The sequence below is a fragment of the Sus scrofa genome, chromosome 11 (assembly GCF_054392235.1).
Source record: "Sus scrofa isolate SSC_HxYL_T2T_F1_AM1 chromosome 11, Sscrofa_HxYL_maternal_Yorkshire_Landrace_v2.0, whole genome shotgun sequence".
In the NCBI taxonomy this organism is placed as follows: Eukaryota; Metazoa; Chordata; class Mammalia; order Artiodactyla; family Suidae; genus Sus; species Sus scrofa.
The window spans coordinates 1,434,407-1,453,817 of NC_139393.1; the positions used below are offsets into that span (position 1 = coordinate 1,434,407).

Sequence of the window (19,411 nt, forward strand, 5' to 3'; positions counted from 1 at the left end):
GCGGGTGGGGGACCGGTACTGGTCACCCCGGAGGGCGTGGGCGTGTCCTCCAGCCGCTCCGAGGGCAGTGTCCCGTCGTCATCCCATCAGCCAGGCTGTGTGACACTGCACGCTGCTTATTAGGTTGACGCACTTCGGAAAGACATAATCCTGGCTTGCAATTTACCAAGGGAAAAATAGACTGTTGCAGAAAGAATACATTTGAACGACTGATTTAAATCGGATGGCATAAGTGACATGCAGAAACACGCAAACATAAGTGACGTTTTCTCTGAGTATAACCCAATAAGAAGGTCCTTGGGCTAATCATTTACACACAACTCAATATCCTGGGGCACACCAAACGCTTCGGGTTTATTTTATCACATAAGTCTATGAGGAGAGTGTTGTTTGTTTTGTTCTTTTTGTTGGGCTGTGCCCGCAGTGTGAAGAAGTTTCTGGGCTAGGGATCAAACCGGAGACACAGCCGTGAGAGCACCAGCTCCTTCCCCACTGAGCTCCAAAGGGAGCATTGATAATCCCATGTACAGATGTGGAAAGTGAAGAATCAAGAAATTTAAAAAATGAGATAACATTTTAAAAAATAATTTCTTTTTTTTTTGGCTTTTCTAGGGCCGCACCCGCGGCATATGGAGGTTCCCAGGCTAGGGGTCGAATCGGAGCTGTAGCCACCGGCCTACGCCAGAGCCACAGCAACATGGGATCCGAGCCGAGTCTGCAACCTACACCACAGCTCACGGCAACGCCAGATCGTTAACCCACTGAGCAAGGCCAGGGATCGAACCTGCAACCTCATGGTTCCTATTTGGATTCGTTAACCACTGCGCCACGACGGGAACTGCTAAAAATAATTTCTTTTGTGTCTTTTAAGAACGTCTTAAAAGATTTTAGTGCCTTTCTTTGTGTAAATTTTATTGGAGTATGGTTGATTTACAACGTTGTGTTGTTTTAGGTGAGAATTTCTTTATATGCACGTGTGTGATGCATCATATGCGACTTGAATCTATGTGGTGTCCTGCCTTTATTTACCGCCCCCGACCCAGGTCTGCGTAGTGAGTGTTGAAAATGAGGGCAGAAAATGAGACAGCGTTTTGGAGAATGAGGCTGGGTGACCACGGCCTGTCCATCTCCCCGTCCCTCCCGGCCAGTGTGACAGAAGGGGCAGGGACACCTGAGTGTGAGTCTCTGGTCATCCCCTTCTGGACAGAGCGGCCTCAGGAAGACGCCCAGCCCTGGTGGGCTCCCCGCACCCCCGACCGCCCAGGGTGGCGAACGTGCCCTCCATGTGCAGAGCCCAGCCCAGGGGCCCGCTTGCAGTAGATGCTTGAGAAGTGAGGGTCCCCCGTTCAAAGAGATCACCTGGCAGGACGGAGGAACAGCTGGAGCCAGAAAGCTGTCCACCTCCATCCTTAGAGGAAGCTGTGGTCCCAGCATGACCTTGGTTGGAATGACGGCCTCCGCCGGCCTGGCGCCCACAGCTGGGCTCCAGGGGGCACGGCCCCTCCCGCACAGAGCGCCCCGGACACCAGCTTCCCTGGGGACGGTGGCTCCTGATCTTCTGTGTCAGGGGAGATAGGAGAGCCCTTGGCGGGGGGTGGGGGGTGACGGAGGAGAGGCGGGGGAGCAAAGCTGGGGGCTGGCGGGCTGGGCCGACACAGACTCCGATCAGCCCGGTGGGACAAAGACGGAAAGTGGACCCCTGCAGAAGTTTCTCAGCATCTTTAATGCGGTTTCGTTTGGGAGGAGAGGGAGGGCCTGGCCGCCCGCAGGGTGCCTGCTCACCTGCCGCCAGGACCCCTCCCTGGGGGCAGAGGCTGGAGACAGGCTGCCGGGAGGACAGGCTCCTGTTCTGAGTCCCCGGGTCTTTACAGAGGAGCCGGGCCAAGCCAGGTGCTCCTGTGGCTTTTAGGGGCATTTCCAGAGCAAAGGAGCGCAGAGACGCAGCTAGCTTCAAGGCACCTCTGAAAACGCCTGCCTCCGAGAGTGTTTCCCATGGCCAGCATGGGGGTCCCGGGGTTGGGGGGTGCTGGAAGGCAGACCCCCCCCCCGCCCCCAACCACCGCTGGCTGGATGAGACTCTGGAGTGGCCCTGGGATGGACAGGATGACCCTCACACCTGACGGGCTTGCCTGCCCCGTGGGAAGACAGAACCAGGCCGGCTGCATAAAAAATAGCTCTAGAATTTGTAAAACATACAGATCCTTGGACTGTGGGGCCAGACAGCTGCATCCCTTCGGCGTGGGGATCCCTGGTCTTCGTTTGTGTTCCCTGGTCCTCACGCCTTTGTGGCTGGACTTGGCCCCGTGCCTCAGGGAAACTTGGGCTCCTGGCTGGTGATGGTAACGCCAGCTGTTTGGGTCAGAGCTGCTGTGCCAGGAGGAGACGCGGTCGGTTAAAGCCCAAACCCCCCGCGCCTGGCGAGGCGGGGAGAGGCTGTGGCCTGTGGCCAAGAGGCTTTCTTTGTGCAAGTGCTGGACAGGAACGCTGGTTCTTGCCCACGTGTGCAGCCCTGCTCCGGGCAGAATCGAGGCCATTCCTCTGGCTCTTTTAGGACGAAGTTTTACCGGAAGCAGTCAGTTTCCTCCTTGGCCCGTGCCTGCCGCTTTCTGATCCCTGACAATCTGGGTACTGTTCACCGGTCATAAGACGCCGTCTCAGGCTGTATTAATATGTTTTGGATAGAAACTCACCTCTTAGCTAATAAGAGATGAGTACAGGGAAATCATTACTTATGGCTGAGTGCTAACTACAATTTAAAACACCACGATGGAGTTCCTGCTCTGGTGCAACAGGGTTGGTGGCGTCTCTGCCCCACCACGACCCAGGTTCGAGCCCTGGCCTGGCACAGTGGGTTAAGGATCCGGCATTGCTGCAGCTGCGGTGCAGGTCGCAGCTGTGCCTTGAATCTGATCTCTGGCCTGGGAACTCCATGTGTTATGGCGCAGCCAAAAAAGAAAAAACAAACAAAACCACATTACTCCTGAATCCGTAAATTTAAATGCCGTATTCGCGAAGGAGCTTGGAATAAGTTATTTTTGTGTCTGTCTAATAAATCACAGCCAGAAATGATTTAGGTTCAGGAGTACTTGACATTTCTTTTCTTCTTCTTCTTCTTTTTTTTTTGTCTTTTTGTCTTTCCTAGGGCCACACCCGCGGCATATGGAGGTTCCCAGGCTAGGGGTCGAATCGGAGCTGTAGCTGCTGGTCTACACCACAACCACAGCAACGGTGGGATCTGAGCCGCGTCTGCGACCTACACTACACCACAGCTCATGGCAACGCCGGATCCTTAACCCACCGAGCGAGGCCAGGGATCGAACCCGCAACCTCATGCTTCCTAGTCGGATTCGTTAACCACTGAGCCACGATGGGAACTCCCGGGAGTACTTGACGTTTCTGAGGTGGGCTAACTAACCATGGGGTGTCCGAGGCTGTGGTATCAGCTTTGAAGAGGTTCTTGGCGGTGATTCCCGTTAATTAACTCCTCATCCTGCTGTGTTTTCCCGCTGTGCTCTGACGTCCGAGTGGTTCAGGGCGTCCTGTCACCTCCCCAGCCCCTTCGCTCTCACAATGACCCAAAAGGGCCAGCGTCCGGCTCTCGCATCAGCATTCACCTAAGTGTCCCCGGCCGTGGGGAAACCATGGCAACGGCGGTCCTGGCAGCCGGGAGGTGGTTCGCTGGGCCACCTCGGGTCCCCTCGGGACGGGGGAGGGCGGGCTTCCCCTGCTGGAGAGAGGGGGTGGGCGTGCAGGACCCCAGACAGGCTGGAGGAGGGCCCAGGGGTGGGACCGCAGGATCAGGGAGCACAGAGGCGCTGGCGAGAGAGACTGGGCATAACCCTGGGGTCACACTGTCTCTCGGTTTATAGGAAACTTGAGCCTGGAAGATATTAAATGGCACCACAAACGTGCAGTCAGCAAAGCTGAGGCTGTGACCTGCTCTGGGAGACAGTGACCCAGATGCTGAGGAAAAGAAACCGGCAAGAAAATAAAAAGGGCTGGAGGGGAACCCACAGCTTAAAGAGGCCTAAGACCCATGAACCAGGACTTCCCTGAAGGCTCGGTGGTTAAGGATGCGGCCTTGTCACTGCTGTGGCGTAGGTTCGATCTCTGGCCTGGGAACTTCCACAGGCTCAGACGCAGCCAAAAAATAAGAGAGAGAGAGAGATAGAGACACATTAACCAATTGCAGCATTTGGATTTCCTTGATTCCGAGGTGAGGGAATCACTGTTTATTTTATTTATTTTTGCCTTTTCTAGGGCTGCTCCCAGGGCATATGGAGGTTCCCAGGCTAGGGGACCACCGGCCTACACCAGAGCCACAGCAACGTGGGATCCAAGCCGCGTCTGCTACCTACACCATAGCTCATGGCAACGCCGGATCCCTAACCCACAGAGCAAGGCCAGGGACCGAACCCGCAACCTCATGGTTCCTAGTCGGATTCGTTAACCACTGCGCCACGACGGGAACTCCGGGAAGCGATGTTTAAAAAGAAGGGAACACTTGTTTCTGGGAAGATGGTTGATGTACTTGTTCCTATTCTTCTGGCCAAAGGCAACTAAACGCCCTGGAAATTCTGTAAGAACTCACGTAAACAGGCTCGAGAGCTGGAAAGAAGGACGCCGAGCAGGTGGGGCCCTCGGGCAAACCCTTTGAGCGTTGGCAAGGCTGCTCCCTGGCCCTGGGGTGATTGGGGCCGATGGCTAATGGCCCACAAGGGGAGCGCCCGATAAAAGAGGCAGCTGGGGTGCAGGTTTCGGTTTGGCCGGTGGGCACGTGAAAGTGCACTTTACAGAAGGGTTGTTTCCTGTCTAGGAATTAGCCGTGGGGGAGGGCAGTCTCCCAGCATTAGTAAGGCCCCAGACATCAAAACATCAGAATGAAAAGGCATGCTTAATACACGGGCCATTCAAAAAACCTCAGCACCTTTAAAATAACTGAAATAATCAAGAGTGTTCTCTGATCACAGTGGCATCAAAGCGGACATCAGTAATTATTCATCAGTAATAAGTAGAAAGAAAGAAAACAGGAAGATCTCGGAACACTCGGAAGCTAAGCACACTTGTAAATAAACCGCAGGTCAATACATTGTATTGAATGAAAATAAAAATCTAACATGTTAGAATTCGTGGAACACCGAAGGAGCGTGACAGGGGAATTACAGCACTGCACACACTCGCATGAGAGAAGAAGAAAAGAGTCTATCAATAACCTACGCTCCCACTTCAAGAATCTAGAAGGAGACATTCAAAATAAGCCCAAAGCAAAGAGAAGGAAGAAAGTAATAAAGAAAAGAGCAGAAATCAGTTAAATTGAAAAACAAAACAAAGCAAAAAACCCCAAATGGATGAAACAGAGTTGGTTCTTTGAAAAGATCAATAAAGTTGATGCCTCTTCAGGAAGACGGACACAGAGGAAAAAGAGAGAGAGAAGTCGTAAATTCACAATATCAGCATGCATCACTACAGACCCTGCAGACAGCAAAAGGATAATAAGGGAGACTATTTGAAGAGCCTTGTAACTATTAAGGATATTGAATTTTTAAAAGAGAAACTCTCAAGACATGTCCTGCCCCGATGGTTTCACTGGGGGGTTCTCCCGCACGTTTAACGGATCACACCTGTTCTGCAGGATCTCTTCTAGTAGACACAAGAGGCAAGAACACTCCTCCATTCATTCTGGGGTGCTAGTATTACCCTGACACCCGAACCAGACAAAGTCAATGCAAAACAAAGCCTACAGACCAATGTCACTCACGAATATAGACGTAAAAAGTCTTAAATATTAATGGGTGAAATTCAATCATATATAAAAAGAACTACACACCATGACCAAGCAAGGTTCATTTCAAGAATGCAAGGTTGGTGGAGTTCCCTTCCTGGCTCAGCAGTTAACGAACCTGACCAGGATCCATGAGGATGCGGGTTCGATCCCTGGCCTTCCTCAGTGGGCTAAGCATCCGGCCTTGCCACGAGCTGAAAAAAAAATTGAAGAAAAGAAAAAAGTGGGAGGAATCACTCTAGCAGATTCAGGACTGATTTATACAAGTAATTTGTTATTGATTTTTTAGTGATTAATTATTTTTATTGATTATTAATTTTGTAGTGATTATTTATACAGTAATCAGACGGTGGTGCTGGTGGGAGGGAGGAACTGAGAGCAGTGGAGCGGAACGGTGAACCCAGGAAGACCCCCCATGAAAACGTGCCCACTTGGTTTTTAACCAAGTGCAAACAGTTTCACTGGCGGGAAGAGTACCTTCCATCACATGGTGCTCGAGCAGCCGGACGTCCACAGGCAGCAAGTGACCCTCCACTTAAGTCCCAGGCCTTTTATAGAAATGGGTGCAAAATGGATAGACCACAGGCTGCAGCGTAAAGCTTAAACCTACACAGCTTTTAGAAAGAAAAAAATAGGAGAAAATCTGGGGTCTAGGGCTAGGCAAAGTGTTCTTAGACTGGACATCGAAGCCACGCTCCATCACATGTTTTAAAATGATAAATCGGACTTCATTAAAGTGAAAAGCTGTTGCTTTGCAAAAGACCCTGTTAAGAAGCTGAAAAGAAAAGCCACAGAGCGAGAAGTCTTGACAGACCACCAGCTTTGCGCACGTACTCCCATCTGCAGACTGTAAAGCAAAACAATCCGAGAAAAGCAAACAATCCGAGAAGGGGCGAGAGACGCCAGGAGGACCTTAACCCGTGAGAAGGGCTTCAGGTTCCTTCGCCACAGGCTCGTGCGCCCCCAGCGCACCTGTCCGAATGGCCAAAGTGACGACCAGTGACCACACCAAGCTCTGGCGAGGCCCGGAGAGACGCGGTCGCTCCCGTGGTGCCGCTGGGGCTGCGCGATGGGGCGGCTGCTCTGGAACACGGTTTGGCGGGCTCTCCCTTGACACGCAGAGCGGCACCGGGCCACCCAGCAGTGGGAACAAACCCTTGCCGCCGCGACGTGTGTGACTCGCGACTCTCCGGAGAATTACACCCAGGAGAGAATCCAGTCCCAGAGGCTGCACGCGGCATGATTCCTTTCATGTAACGTTCCTGACACGATAAAATCAGGGAAACGTGAGCAGACTGGTGGTGGCCAGGAGGTAGGGAGGGCTGTGGTGGGCGGGTCAGCGTGGGAGGGTCTGGCTGTGTGCATCAGGGGACCGCCAGGAGTCGGTCACTGCCCCCCCCCCCCCCGGTGATGGGACAGTCCGTACGGATCTTGACTATATCATAGGTTTGTGAGATGTTACCAGTGCAGGAGGCTGTACCAAGAGCCTGTGGGGACCTCTGTGTCACTTCTCACACCGACACCGGCAGCTACACGTATCTCAAAGGAACACGTTAAAAAGAACAATCTTTACAAGACAATGGGGGAATTACGATCACAGACTGGCTTTTCGAGTGTGATGGTGGCGTCGTGTTTTTGATTGAAAAGGTTGGTCTTTGCTCTTAGAAGACTCATGTGGAAAGGTTTACAGATGGGTATGGGTTTTGCCTTCGAGCCATCTAGGCTGCGGGCTGGACAGGTGAGCTTCCCCTGGGAAAAGCAGGGGCTGGGAGGAGCTGGTGGGCTTCTGGGCTCTGCCGGTCACAGGTGGTGGCCCCGACCCGGCTCTGGGGAGCCGACCCCACACAGTCAGTCTGCCTTGACCCTGGCTCTGCCTCTTATTTGAGTGCTGAGTGTCACCTCTCTGAGTCTGGGGCTAACATCTGGCAAGGAAGGGGGTAGGGTGAGGACAGGGAGGGTCTCCCCCGGCCCCCGGCTCTGGGGGTGGGGACTCCAGTGCAGCAGGCCCAGAGGGGCAGTGTCTGGGAATCAGAAAGCTGACCACAGAGGAACCGTCGGTGCTCGGGCTGGCAGGGGGCAGCTGGGCCCGGATGGAGGTGCACACACTTGGGGAGGGGGGCTGAGTGTGGCCTCACACCGGCCTGGATGGGCGGAGAGACAGCTCCAGGGGAGGTGCCGGCTGTGCGGATGGGAAGGGGCGGCAGGACCCCTCCAAGGCGGTGGGGGTCCTACCGAGGCTGTTTTGTCCCTGAGACCTGTTTGAACAACCCCTTAAAAGACCATCTGGGCCGACCAGGAATTACCGCAGCTGACTAGCTTCTCAGTGCGATGGGATCGCGGTTTGTTTTAAACGGTTAGTCCTTGGTGTTTATGGGCTGAAAAGCTATGTCTGGGATCGGCTTTGACTCTGAAGAAAGTGAGGCTTAACTGTTCTGTTTCTCTGAGGTGAGGGCCTGGGGTCCTAGGCAGCGCCCCCGCCCCTGCAAAGCCCCCGGTTCACCAGGTAACCCTACGCTTAGCACGGGTCCCTTCACACGGAGGTCGCTCTCCTCCGAGACATCCCAGAGTGACCAGTGCTGTGCTGAGGCACTGACCCCCACCCCAAGCACCTGTGTCCACCTGCAAAATGGGAGGAAGGCCTCCCCATGTGCTACCGCAGGCACGGGCCCTGGGCGACTCCTCCGGTCACCATGGAGATGCAAGGGCCAGGTCAGGACTCCTGCCTGGAAGCCTCCCAGCCTCCTCCCTGCAAGGCCGAGCTGACCCAAAGGGCACTTTCCACCTCCCAGAGCCGCCGACCCCCTCCAGAACGCCCCCCCCCCGGGGCGGGGGGAGCCCAGCTCCTGCGTGGGTGAGGCTGGAGCCCGGGACCCGGTCACTCCAGCCGCGCAGCCTCCCCAGGCACCAACCCACCTCCTCGTCACGCAGTCAGGACGCCCCCCCGACGGAACAGAGACGCACGGTCGGGCAGGCTTCAGCAACAGGCTAGCCTTTATTGAGGGAGCACAATCCCGCGGCAGCTGCTCACCGCGTCTGCAAGTCGCCGTCCCCACCCGGAAAGCCGGGAACGTGCTGTGCCGTGAACACGTCCCACCGCAAGTGTGTCACAGGAGCTCAGGGACTTGTCTACAGACAATGCGAAACCATACTCACGAGACAGAGTAAGTTCAAAACGTAGATCATTATGGCATACTTTTAAAACTAACACTGTTTTTCCAAGTAAGGAAGACCAGTCATTATAAAAATAGTTTATGTAAGTCCAAAGTCAGAACTACAGCATTCGATCCTATAAAAATACTTTGCCTAATAAAGCATCCGTTTCTAGATAAATGTTCTTTCCCCACAGGAGTGACCTCCTTAACCTTTCAGAAAATGCCCCCCCGTCCGACGGTCCGCGTGCACCGGCAGGTGACGCCAGGCCGAGCCCGGGTTGCCGGACGTGGCCGCCCCACACCGTCGATTCCGTGGCACCCGCGAGCCCCCGTTATTCTGCAGAGTGTCCCCCGAGTTTCCCTGCATCACGAACGCCGCTGGCCAGGGCGAGGTCTCAGCCTGCGCCCGGAGCCCCGGCCGGCCGGCGCGGCCCTCCGGGAGAGGCCCCGGGGCCTGGCCTAACCGGGCAGCCCGGGGAGCGCGTTGGGCCCGCCCTCCGAGAGGAGCTCGTTGGCCTCGTTCTGCCTCCTCTCCTTGAGGGCGGGGCCGGGGAGGTCTCGCGGCGCCTGCGCGCGCCCCGCCCGCCGGCAGCAGACCTTGAGCAGCAGGTAGCACAGCTCGGCCACGTTGAGCAGCACGCAGAGCACGGACGCCGCGACCATGAAGACGGTGAAGACGGTCTTCTCGGTGGGCCTGGAGATGAAGCAGTCCACCAGGTTGGGGCAGGGGGCGATGCCGCATTTGAGCACCCAGGGCAGGTGGTAGCCGTTGTACAGGAAGTAGAACACGTACATGAAAGCGGCCTCGAAGAGGATGCGGAAGAAGATGCTGCCGGTGTAGGTCCACCAGAGGGAGCCCTCGATGCGGACCTTCCGCTGCTTGATGTCTTCCAGGTCCTTGAACTCGCTCCTCGTCTCCCCTCGCCGGAACCTGCGGGCCGCCTCGTGTCTGTAGTAGGCCACGTGCATGGCCACCAGCAGGGCGGGCGTGGACACGAAGATGAGCTGCAGCGCCCAGAGCCGGATGTGCGAGATGGGGAAGTAGTGGTCGTAGCACACGTTCTTGCAGCCGGGCTGCAGGGTGTTGCAGACGAAGTCCTCCTGCTCGTCGCCCCACACCTCCTTGGCCGCCACCACCAGGATCATGACGCGGAAGATGAAGAGCACCGTGAGCCAGATCTTGCCGATGCTGGTGGAGTGCTTGTTCACGCCGCCCAGGATGGTCTGCAGCGCGCCCCAGTCCATCCCGACGCGTTACCCTGAGCGGGAGGTGAGCAAAGCTCCGTCAGCGGGACCTGCCTGCGATTCTTAAAACCCCGCTGACACGTTACAGACCGAGGCGCTTCTCCCGGGAAGCCGACCTCCACACTGCTGGCAGGAGGTTCTCCCGTAAGGAGCACCCGCTCTGAAAACACTGGAATGTTCTTCAGAGGGTTCAGGATCACCTTCCTTCAGCTGGACTCAGGGTCTGTGTCAGCGGCTGCTTGACAGCCGCGGGGAACTCGGGAAACACTCACGGCTAAGCTCCCTCTCCATCCCTCTTGCACTTTGCCCAAGGGGTCTCCCAGGGTCCTGGGTGCATTGTATGAGTGAAGTGGCTTATCCAAGAAAATAAAGTCATCCACTGGAATGACATAACCGGCTTTAACCCAGCAGCCACAGAAGGGGGAAAAAAAGTAAAGTAACTAAAACTTATTACTTGACTTCGTATCATAGACTTGGGGCCGCCCCATAATTAGGTCTCAGCTCAGGTGGGCGTCATTACAACAAATCTTCCTACTGTCGCCATTCTGATCAGGAAGCCCTGGGATGTGCCCCGCCGGAGGTGGGCATGTGCATATCTCCATGTTTGAACACACCTTCCAGCGACTGCGCCCCTGGGAGGCCCATCCTGTCTGCTGACAAGATGAAGGCGTTGCCTCGTTAGCCCTTAAACGGCTCCCACTGAACTGGGCTGAATTCAGTGCCCCGTCAGCAAGCTTTTGATTTCTCAAACAAAGGTCCAGTTTTCTCCAACCCTCCAAAGGTTGAGAATTTAACCCCCATCCCCACCTGAGAAGGCTCTTTCCTCTCTGACTTCTCCATCCACAGCTGCCTGAGTAGCGGCACATCCCGCCCAGGCGACAGCAGCCACTGGCCTGAAGGAATGTGGAGCCACCGAAGTCACAAGAGGTCAGAGGGTCACAAGTTCCCAGAGAGTAAGGTCCCTTCCAGATCAGAGTCCCTGACTCCTGTCCCCAGGGCCCCTCCTTTAAAATCAGGGACAGTTAGCATGGCAGCAGCTTTATTTCTTTTGAATTTTCTGGGTCCTCGTATTACACATGCTATCAAAGTTGCAAAGCTGAGCAGAAAATCAGCTGTTTTACAATATACTTACTGACTTTGACTAAAAATGAGCAATTTACCATTAAAGGAAGAAAAAGGATATACCTAAATTACTAAAACAAAACAAAACAAAACAAAAAACCCCAAAACAGTGATTAGACTCAAATACAAGGGTGTCTGCCTCCTGGTCACTCAAGACAATCGGGCTAAAGACAAGTCACTGATTGCACTGTCCCTGTGAGCGGGACAGAGGCCTGCTACTAATTACAGTGGAAGTGGCATGGGAGGGACAGTGGGTCTCCATGGGAGTAGGCCCGAGGGCCACGAGCAGGCACTTGGGGTCAGGAAGCTGCTTCCTGAGGGGTGTGTTGGCTTCCTTCCCAGACTCTTAGGGGGAAGCAGAGCTCACCTCACAAGTGCTAGGAGCCAGGCTGGGGTGTGGACCCTCCCAAACTTCCCACCCCAGTGCTGCCACCGCTGCCCCCAGGACCCTCCAGCCCAGCAGCCGAGGCAGGAGGCCCCTCACCCTCCTGGCAGGAGCCTTCCCCCCCCCCCGGGAAACCGGCCATAAACACTTTGGTGGCAGAAGATTTGAAGGTGAACACGCTTTGAAAATAACTTTCCAAAGTAACTGCCTCCGTCAGAGCCCTGACAGTCAGGATTCGACAAAGCACCCGTTTCCTTCTATGCTCCAAGCAGGTGCAGCCAATGGGAGAAACTTCTACAAGAAAAAGTAAAATCTTAACTCTTTCTCTGTGACCCAGACCAGTTTACAGTTACTGGCGAGGTCCTGGCTCTCTTTTAAGGGAAGAGGAGATATTCTTGGCTCCAGTATCTGGCGTATAGGAAAGTGGTGGCCTTCGAGCTAGGAAACGGCTGGCCCTTGGCGCTGAGCAGGATGGAACACTTAGCTCTGAAAATGTCGCAATCGGTGACCTGACTTCAGGAGACACGGCATTATGAAGAGAGGCTGGGCTTTCCTCTTAAATGCGAACCATTTAAGTCTATTGGCATTCTGCCTCAGGAATATAATCCTTTAGAAAACTTCTTATTTAAAAATGTAATGGTCCCGGAGTTCCCGTCATGGCTCAGTGGTTATGGCTCAGTGGTTAACGAATCTGACTAGGAACCATGAGGTTGCGGGTTCGATCCCTGGCCTTGCTCAGTGGGTCAAGGATCCAGCGTTGCCCTGAGCTGTGGTGTATGTTGCAGACTCGGCTCGGATCCCATGTTGCTGTGGCTCTGGCGTAGACCGGGGGCTACAGCTCCGATTCGACCCCTAGCCTGGGAACCTCCATGTGCCATGGGAAGCGGCCCTAGAAAAAGGCAAAAAGAGGAGTTCCCGTCGTGGCGCAGTGGTTAACGAATCCGACTAGGAACCATGAGGTTGCGGGTTCGGTCCCTGCCCTTGCTCAGTGGGTTAAGGATCCGGCGTGGCCGTGAGCTGTGGTGTAGGTTGCAGACGCGGCTTGGATCCCACGTTGCTGTGGCTCTGGCGTAGGCCGGGGGCTACAGCTCCGATTGGACCCCTTACCTGGGAACCTCCATATGCCGCGGGAGCGGCCCAAGAAATAGCAACAACAACAAAAAAGACAAAAGACAAAAAAAAAAAAAAAAAAAAAAAAGAAAAAGGCAAAAAGACAAAAACAAAACCAAAACAAAACAGCAACAAAAATGTAATGGTCCCTAGCTTGTTTAGCAAAGCCATTCCAGTTTCGCTGATGCCAGAACCAAACTAAGGCCCTGAAAGTGGCCGCCTCCCGTCAGCACACCCAGCACAAGCTAAAGCCTTCTCAGACCGGTACCGGTGCTGTGACCCTCCCAGTGTCCTCCTCGAATCCCCACTGGCCCTGAGAGCAGAACAACTCCCACACTGGCCTGTGCTGATAAAAGGCGCCCTGGGCCCTGCGTGGAGGACTTACGGCCGTGGTCCAGAGAAGACTCGGGGCGAGGCTCCCTAGGTCTTGGACCACCTGTCAGCCACGTCGCTCAGCAACCCAGGAAGGGGACTCTGCTCAGCCTCCGGAGGGCAGTGAGGATGTGACCTGCGGAGGAAAAATAGTAGATGCGGCCGTTGTCCTTCGGCTCCTCCCAGGGGTCCGCTGCATGAACTGTTTGGGGGATGTCTGGGCCTGGCCAGTTTCCTGATGCTCTGTGCTTCGAATACACAATAAAATCAAAATCTTCAGTGTGAGTTCTCCCTATCAAAATAGTGATAAAGACCCCAATCCCAAACCTCAAGCCCATGCCTTGGGCATTAAAAAAATGGAGTTTGAGGAATTGGGTATAATCACCCCCACGTCAGCACTCTGAAAAAAAAAAAAAAATCTCAAACTCCTTATTCAAGAAGAATCTTTTTCTTTTGTCTCTGCAAATCTAAGGCCATCCAAGGGACAATATCATGGCTAATTTTTAAATTTAATGACTCATCAAAGTCCCTTTAAAATAACTACCAGTGATAAAATGGTTTTAGGATGTACATATATGTCTTCAAAATTAGCTCAATACAAATGAAAAAAAATTTATGGAGTCTAAGCATAAAAATGGAGAACGCATAGAATTACATGTAGTTCATAGTCCATATAAGAATTCAAAGAGTTAACTTTTTTTTTCCATTTAGCAGTCTCTGTTCATGCAAGCAAACCTTTCCAAACATTGAGGTCCAGCTGGAGTTAAACGATTCAGGGAATAAAACCTGGAAAAGGCCCTCTGAGGACCCAGTTCTGTCCTTGTTACCAAGTGAGTCAAACAGAGAATCTTCACGTGATGATGGAGCCACAGGAAGGGATACACTCTCATGAACCCAGGAGCTTGGGCCGGAAATGATTTCCCCACCATTTCATTCCAGCATCTTAATCGGAGCATCCACACCACTCGCAGCCCCTGGAACACTCAGCTGGGACTAGGGCGCAGGGCGAAGCTTTGCAAGTTAGAAATGTCCTCACGCTCTATTGAAATGGCTCAGCCAGAGCCTCTGTTGGTTCTTTTCCTTCTTAAAGTTCTTGGAATTCGGAAAAGGAAGAAAAAGAGACCAAAGGCCCCACTTGCTGTATCAGAATTCGTTTTAAAATAAAAGTGCCAGCACTGCTCGGCTGGCTGCTGTCTTCTGGGCTGGGTCACTGTGGTGATGGCAGGAGGACCCGCCACCCCTTTTGTCACAGGCTCGGGTGGGCCTGCTCTCTTATGACCCCTTCTCCCCGGGGCAGGGTTCCACCTCCACCCCCAGAGCCTCCCGGAACCCGGGCAGCCCAGGGCTCTGCACAGTGCACCCGCAATCCTAGGGAGGCTGGCTGCCGCGGGCCAGAGCACCCGAACTAGGGCAAGAAAGGGCTTCCGCGGCGTCAAGAAGGGAAGAGCCACCTCGCCTGACTAAACTCAACCCCCAGCCACCGTCCCCCCCGAGGGCATTGAGGCTGACCTCCACCCCCACCCCCACCCCCGGCGTCCAAAGCTGCACCTAAGGGCCCCTCACCTCAGCCTCTGTCCTCCTCTCCAGAAGGGAGGCCAAGCCGCTCAAAAACACCCCGAGCCAGGTGACACCTGGGACTGGTCCCCACCAGACAGGAAGTCCCTCCTGGAGCCTCCCTCTTTGAACTGAGTTGTGTCACCAGTGACACTTAATTACTGCGGTCCAGTGACCATCCTGTCCTGCGTGTCTCACAGGCTCCTCGGGTTACGTCGGCAGCCCCTCCGGCCAGTTCCACCTGGCCGTGCGCCAGCCCGCGTCCCCATAGGGGAGCAGGACTTTGGCAGTGACCCATCAAAGCCAAGAAAATCCAGAACGCCGCAGAGGAAGTGGGGGAACGGGCACTTGCACGCACGACGACATCCATCCATCAAACCTGTTGTGCAAGTCGGGGGGGGGGGCAGATCCAGGGTAAAAGGCAAACCAGTCCATCCTCGTTCCTGCGAGCGCGCCAGGACGCGGGAGGATGCGGGGCGCGGGCGGACGGAGTCGCCCTGGGCAACCCCGACGCGGACTGTCCCCCGCCCGCCCGCCCCTGGAGCTGCCGATGCGGGGTGATGGCGGGGGAGCCGGGGGCAGCCCCCCTACCTGCTCGGGCTCCTCGGGGCACCTCTTCCGCCCCGGTGCCGAGATGGCGCGGCGCGCGCCGCCCGCTCACCTGCTCCAAGGAGCTGCAGCCGGGTGCGGGGTCCGGGCGCGGGGTCGCGAGGCGGGCGGCTGGCCGCACGGGGAGCGCTGGGCGCTGCGGGCTCGGCGGCCGTGGGGAGTCTGCAGCCGGCTCTCCCGCCCGCTCCGGGTGAGGGCCCGGCTCCCACCTGCGGCGCCTTTTAACCGCGCCCCACCCCGCCTCTGTCCTGACGCTTCTCGGGCGGGATGCGCGAGGCGAGCGCGCGGCGACGGGAGCCCGCCCGCCGCGGGGCGCGGGGCGCGGGACGCGGGGCGGGCCTTCGCCTCGCCTCCCGGGGGGTGCGGGTGCGGGGCGCACCCCTCGCCCTCCTCCCTCGGGGTCGCGGTGGGCTCCCGGCAGAGCCTGTGCTCCGGCGCCGAGGCCGCTCGGTTGGGAACCGGGGAGACGGCCTGGCCGGCTGGGGCTGCAGCCCGCAGCCCGCAGCCAGGCGTCCGACCAAGCTGGACCAGTCGGCATCAGTGTGGGGGCAGGTTGTGTTGGTGCCAGGACACATCCTCCTTTTTCTGGACTCCGCCGCCCTCGTACAGCCCTCCAGGTGCCGGTGCAAGGGCCTCTCTTAGTAGCCTAGAGGCACAGACTGTGGGTCGTTATTAATTCATGACCACTTATTAGAGATAAAAGAGTTACTTTATCATTCGCTTCCCGTCCTTTGGCACCTCCTCCAGGGGAGGTGGAGAGGGCTTTCCGCAGCCAGAATGTAGACCTGCCTGGGCCCTCTCCCGCAGGTCCTCTGGGAAAGGTCAGGGCTGCCCCAGGTGGGGGGGTGCAGGGCCCGAGGGGGTGGGAATGTTGGAAGCCATTTAGGGACCTGGCTTTACAGGCTCAAACCTGTCCTACATCAGTCAAGAGACATGCCTCTTGCTTATTCCACAAGATGGGAAGTGTCCCATCCTGGACTCGATGCTCTTGCTGCATCTTAGTCTCCAAAGCAAAGAATTAGGGATGCTGCTGAAGATGCTTCTTCAAGAACCAAGACTTGGAGTTCCCATCGTGGCTCAGTGAGGTTGCAGGTTCCATCCCTGGCCTTGCTCAGTGGGTTAAGGATCCGGCGTTGCCGTGAGCTATGGTGTAGGTCGAAGACGTGGCTCGGATCCCGTGTTGCTATGGCTGTGGCGTAGGCAGGTGGCTACAGCTCCGATTAGACCCCCTAGCCTGGGAATGTCCATATGCCATGGATGAGGCCCTAGAAAAAGTCAAAAAGACAAAAAAAAAAAAAAAAAAATAGAACCAAGACCTCATAAAAATTCACCTTCTGAACTGTTTTATTTGAGAAGAGGCTCTCCGAGTCAGGTTGAGAACATCAGGGCGGCCCCTGGAAGGCCTTGAGGGTAGGGGCGGAGAGAGACAAAAACCTGTTTCAGACTTTGCCATGAAGCAGACTTGCTACCTGACCCTGTCCTGTGCCTTGAATGTTCTGTGGACCTGAAGCTTTGGTGGGTCCTCTCCCGCCTCCCGTCTGGCCCTTTTCCAGCTTCCTTCCCACCCTCCCACCACCCCGCCCCCAGGCAGATGCTCCAGCCATGCACAAACACTTGCACCATCAAATAACTCAATTTTAAAAGCAGACTGTAGGAGTTCCCATGGTGGCTCAGTGATAATGAACCTGACTAGTATCCACGAGGATATAGGTTCGATCCCTGGCATCTCTCAGTGGGTGGAGGATCTGGTGTTGCTGTGGTTGTGGCGTAGGCTGTCAGCTGCAGCTCCGATTCGACCCCTAGCCTGCGAACCTCCGTGTGCTGCAGGTGAGGCTCCAAATAGACAAAAAGAAAAAAAAAAGCAGATCATAAACTTCTTTAGGGACTAGAAACAGTTTAAGACTTTTTCACCTTCTCACAGCACCAGGCAAAGTCCTTGGCCGTCCTAGGTGCTGCTTCGGGAGTATTTGCATATTGGCTGGCAGAGCCCGGCCAGCCCAGCAGATAATGCCTGAACACACTCTTGCCCAGAAGCAAGAGGGCCCATATTCCCACTCCTACGGCTGGTCCCACGACGCTGCCTGAACAGTGACATTCCGGACCAACAGCAGCTCTTGCAGGGCCCATCCAGGGAAGAACTTTTCAGCCAGAGCTGCCGCAGAGATGTCTTGCATTTGCTCAGGTGTCTGAAAAAGGAGTTCCCTCAACGCTGAGCAAAAGCCACCTCTGTTCCCGTTCAGGTGACCTGTTCCTGCCCCACTCAGGTAATCTTTACCCTCGGTGCTGGCTCGTTACTTTGTTATTTGTTTCTTAATGTTTGACCCCACATGCGCGTCTCATCAGGTGGTTCTGTTGCAACAGAAACTGAACGTGAAACTTATGGACTTGCTGAGATGCTCGTTGGAAGTTGAAAAGTTAAGCAGTTTATGCTAATGCTATCCAAAGGCATCTAGAGTGTTGATTGCTTGTAGGCTTTTTCTGCCAAATATAAACAAACTTTCAGGGAAGATTACGAGCCTGTTGTCCACTTAACAATGTTGCACAATTCTGAAAACAAAACTTTTTTTTTTTTTCTTTTTATGGCCACACTGACGGCATATGGAAGTTCCCCGGCTAGGAGTCGAATCGAAGGTGCAGCTGCCAGCCTGTACCACAGCCACAGCGACACCCGATCTGAGCCACATCTGCGACCTATGCCACATCCTCGGGGACACTATGCTGGGTTCTTAACCCACGGAGCCACATCAGGAACTCCTAAAAACAGAACGTTTGCCATCGCCGGTGTAATCAGCGACAGGAACCTCATCTGACGGTTACCTTCCCTCTGCATCCCAAGGATGGTTTCCGAGGTCAAGTTAAACGGCACGACACGGATCCAGTACGGATGTGACTTTGCAGTACCAGGGGGCTTGAAAGGGTGATGGTGGGAAGCTGCTCTGAAAACCTCTCGGTTCTCTGGTGGCCTCTGGAGCGTCACCTAAAGAAGCCCCCCCCCCCCCCCCCGCCGAGTGGCTTTTGTTAGATTGCTCAGACGTCCAGTCTAAGCTGGACACTCAGACTCTCCCTTGTCACGGACGCAGTCCCAGCACGGGTAACTCATTAGGAACCGTCCCGCGGTTCCCGCCTCCCACGGCCGACGTACAGTTGTCAAAACTTGGAAGCGACCACGAGGACCTTCGGGGGCGAAGGGGTAAATACACTGCGGTGCCTCCAGATGGTGGAATATTATTCAGTAAGAACAAGGATGGAGCTCTCAGCCGTGCGAGGACGTGGAGGAACAGGCAGTGCCTGTCGCCGAGCGAAAGAAGCCGGCGTGAGACGGCTGCACGGGATTCCGCGTCTGTGACGTCCTGGAAAAGGCACAGCTCTGCAGACGGTGAAGAGGCCAGTGCTCCTCGGGGGCTGGGGACAGAGGCGTCACGGTGCGGAGACTTCCAGGGCCGACTCCTCCGAGTGACCGTATGACGACGCCACGCATCACCACACCTCTGTCCACCCCTCGGGAAGCAGAGCCCACGAGCGAAGCCTGCTGTGAACCATGGGCTCCGAGGGACTGCAACGCGTGGATGTGGGTTCATCGATTGGACTGTGGTGCCCGCTGCGGCCGCGGGGCATGGGGAGCGTGTGGGATGCTCTTGACACCCGGCTCAGGTTTTTTGCAAACCTAAAGCTGCTCTGCAAAAATCAAGTGTGTCCATTAAAAGCAAATAAAGGCCCTTGGCTCTTTGCATTCAGGTCTGGCATTAATTCCCCGAGGACGATTCTGTAACTAAGAGCGTTTACCTGCAAGAGACCATTGAAAGGGTGCAAGTGTTTCTTCTCTTAATAGACGTGGTCTTTATTCCCCTAATTCCTGCCCTGAGTTTCTTTTTCATTCACGCAGCAAGTAGGTGCGCACGCACCTGCTGAGTGAGGTGGGGACACCGGCTGCAGCCCTTTGACCTCAGCCTCCTGTCACCTGCCTTCTGGTCAAGGGCACGTGGCCTCCAGGCACAGGGCTGCCCCCTTACGGCTCCTGTGTTGTGGCTGCTCAAAGGGCTTCTCACTTGTAGAGCCAATCAGTAGAGTTGAGAAGAGAGC

At 55.2% G+C, this 19,411-nt stretch overlaps 1 protein-coding gene across 3 annotated transcripts; it reads right to left on the minus strand.

The window, feature by feature from the left end:
* Positions 1 to 8,755: 8,755 nt before the first annotated feature.
* Positions 8,756 to 15,832, minus strand: GJB6 (gap junction protein beta 6). 3 transcript variants are annotated; one of them, XM_084981230.1, is made up of 3 exons: positions 15,314 to 15,832; positions 13,182 to 13,304; positions 8,756 to 10,193 (listed from the first exon to the last, which is right to left on the minus strand). In XM_084981230.1, the coding sequence occupies exon 3, from the start codon at positions 10,177 to 10,179 to the stop codon at positions 9,394 to 9,396; it is 786 nt and encodes a 261-aa protein (XP_084837356.1). In that variant the 5' UTR covers positions 10,180 to 10,193; positions 13,182 to 13,304; positions 15,314 to 15,832; the 3' UTR covers positions 8,756 to 9,393. The 3 variants fall into 3 exon arrangements, with proteins under 3 accessions (XP_084837356.1, XP_020921091.1, XP_020921092.1); XM_021065432.2 differs by having other exon boundaries at positions 15,384 to 15,523; XM_021065433.2 differs by lacking the exon at positions 15,314 to 15,832 and adding an exon at positions 14,732 to 14,863.
* Positions 15,833 to 19,411: the final 3,579 nt, after the last annotated feature.

Coding starts and splice junctions, on each gene's coding strand:
- GJB6 (XM_084981230.1), bottom strand. CDS start 10,179: ATGGACTGGGGCGCGCTGCAGACCATCCTGGGCGGCGTGAACAAGCAC.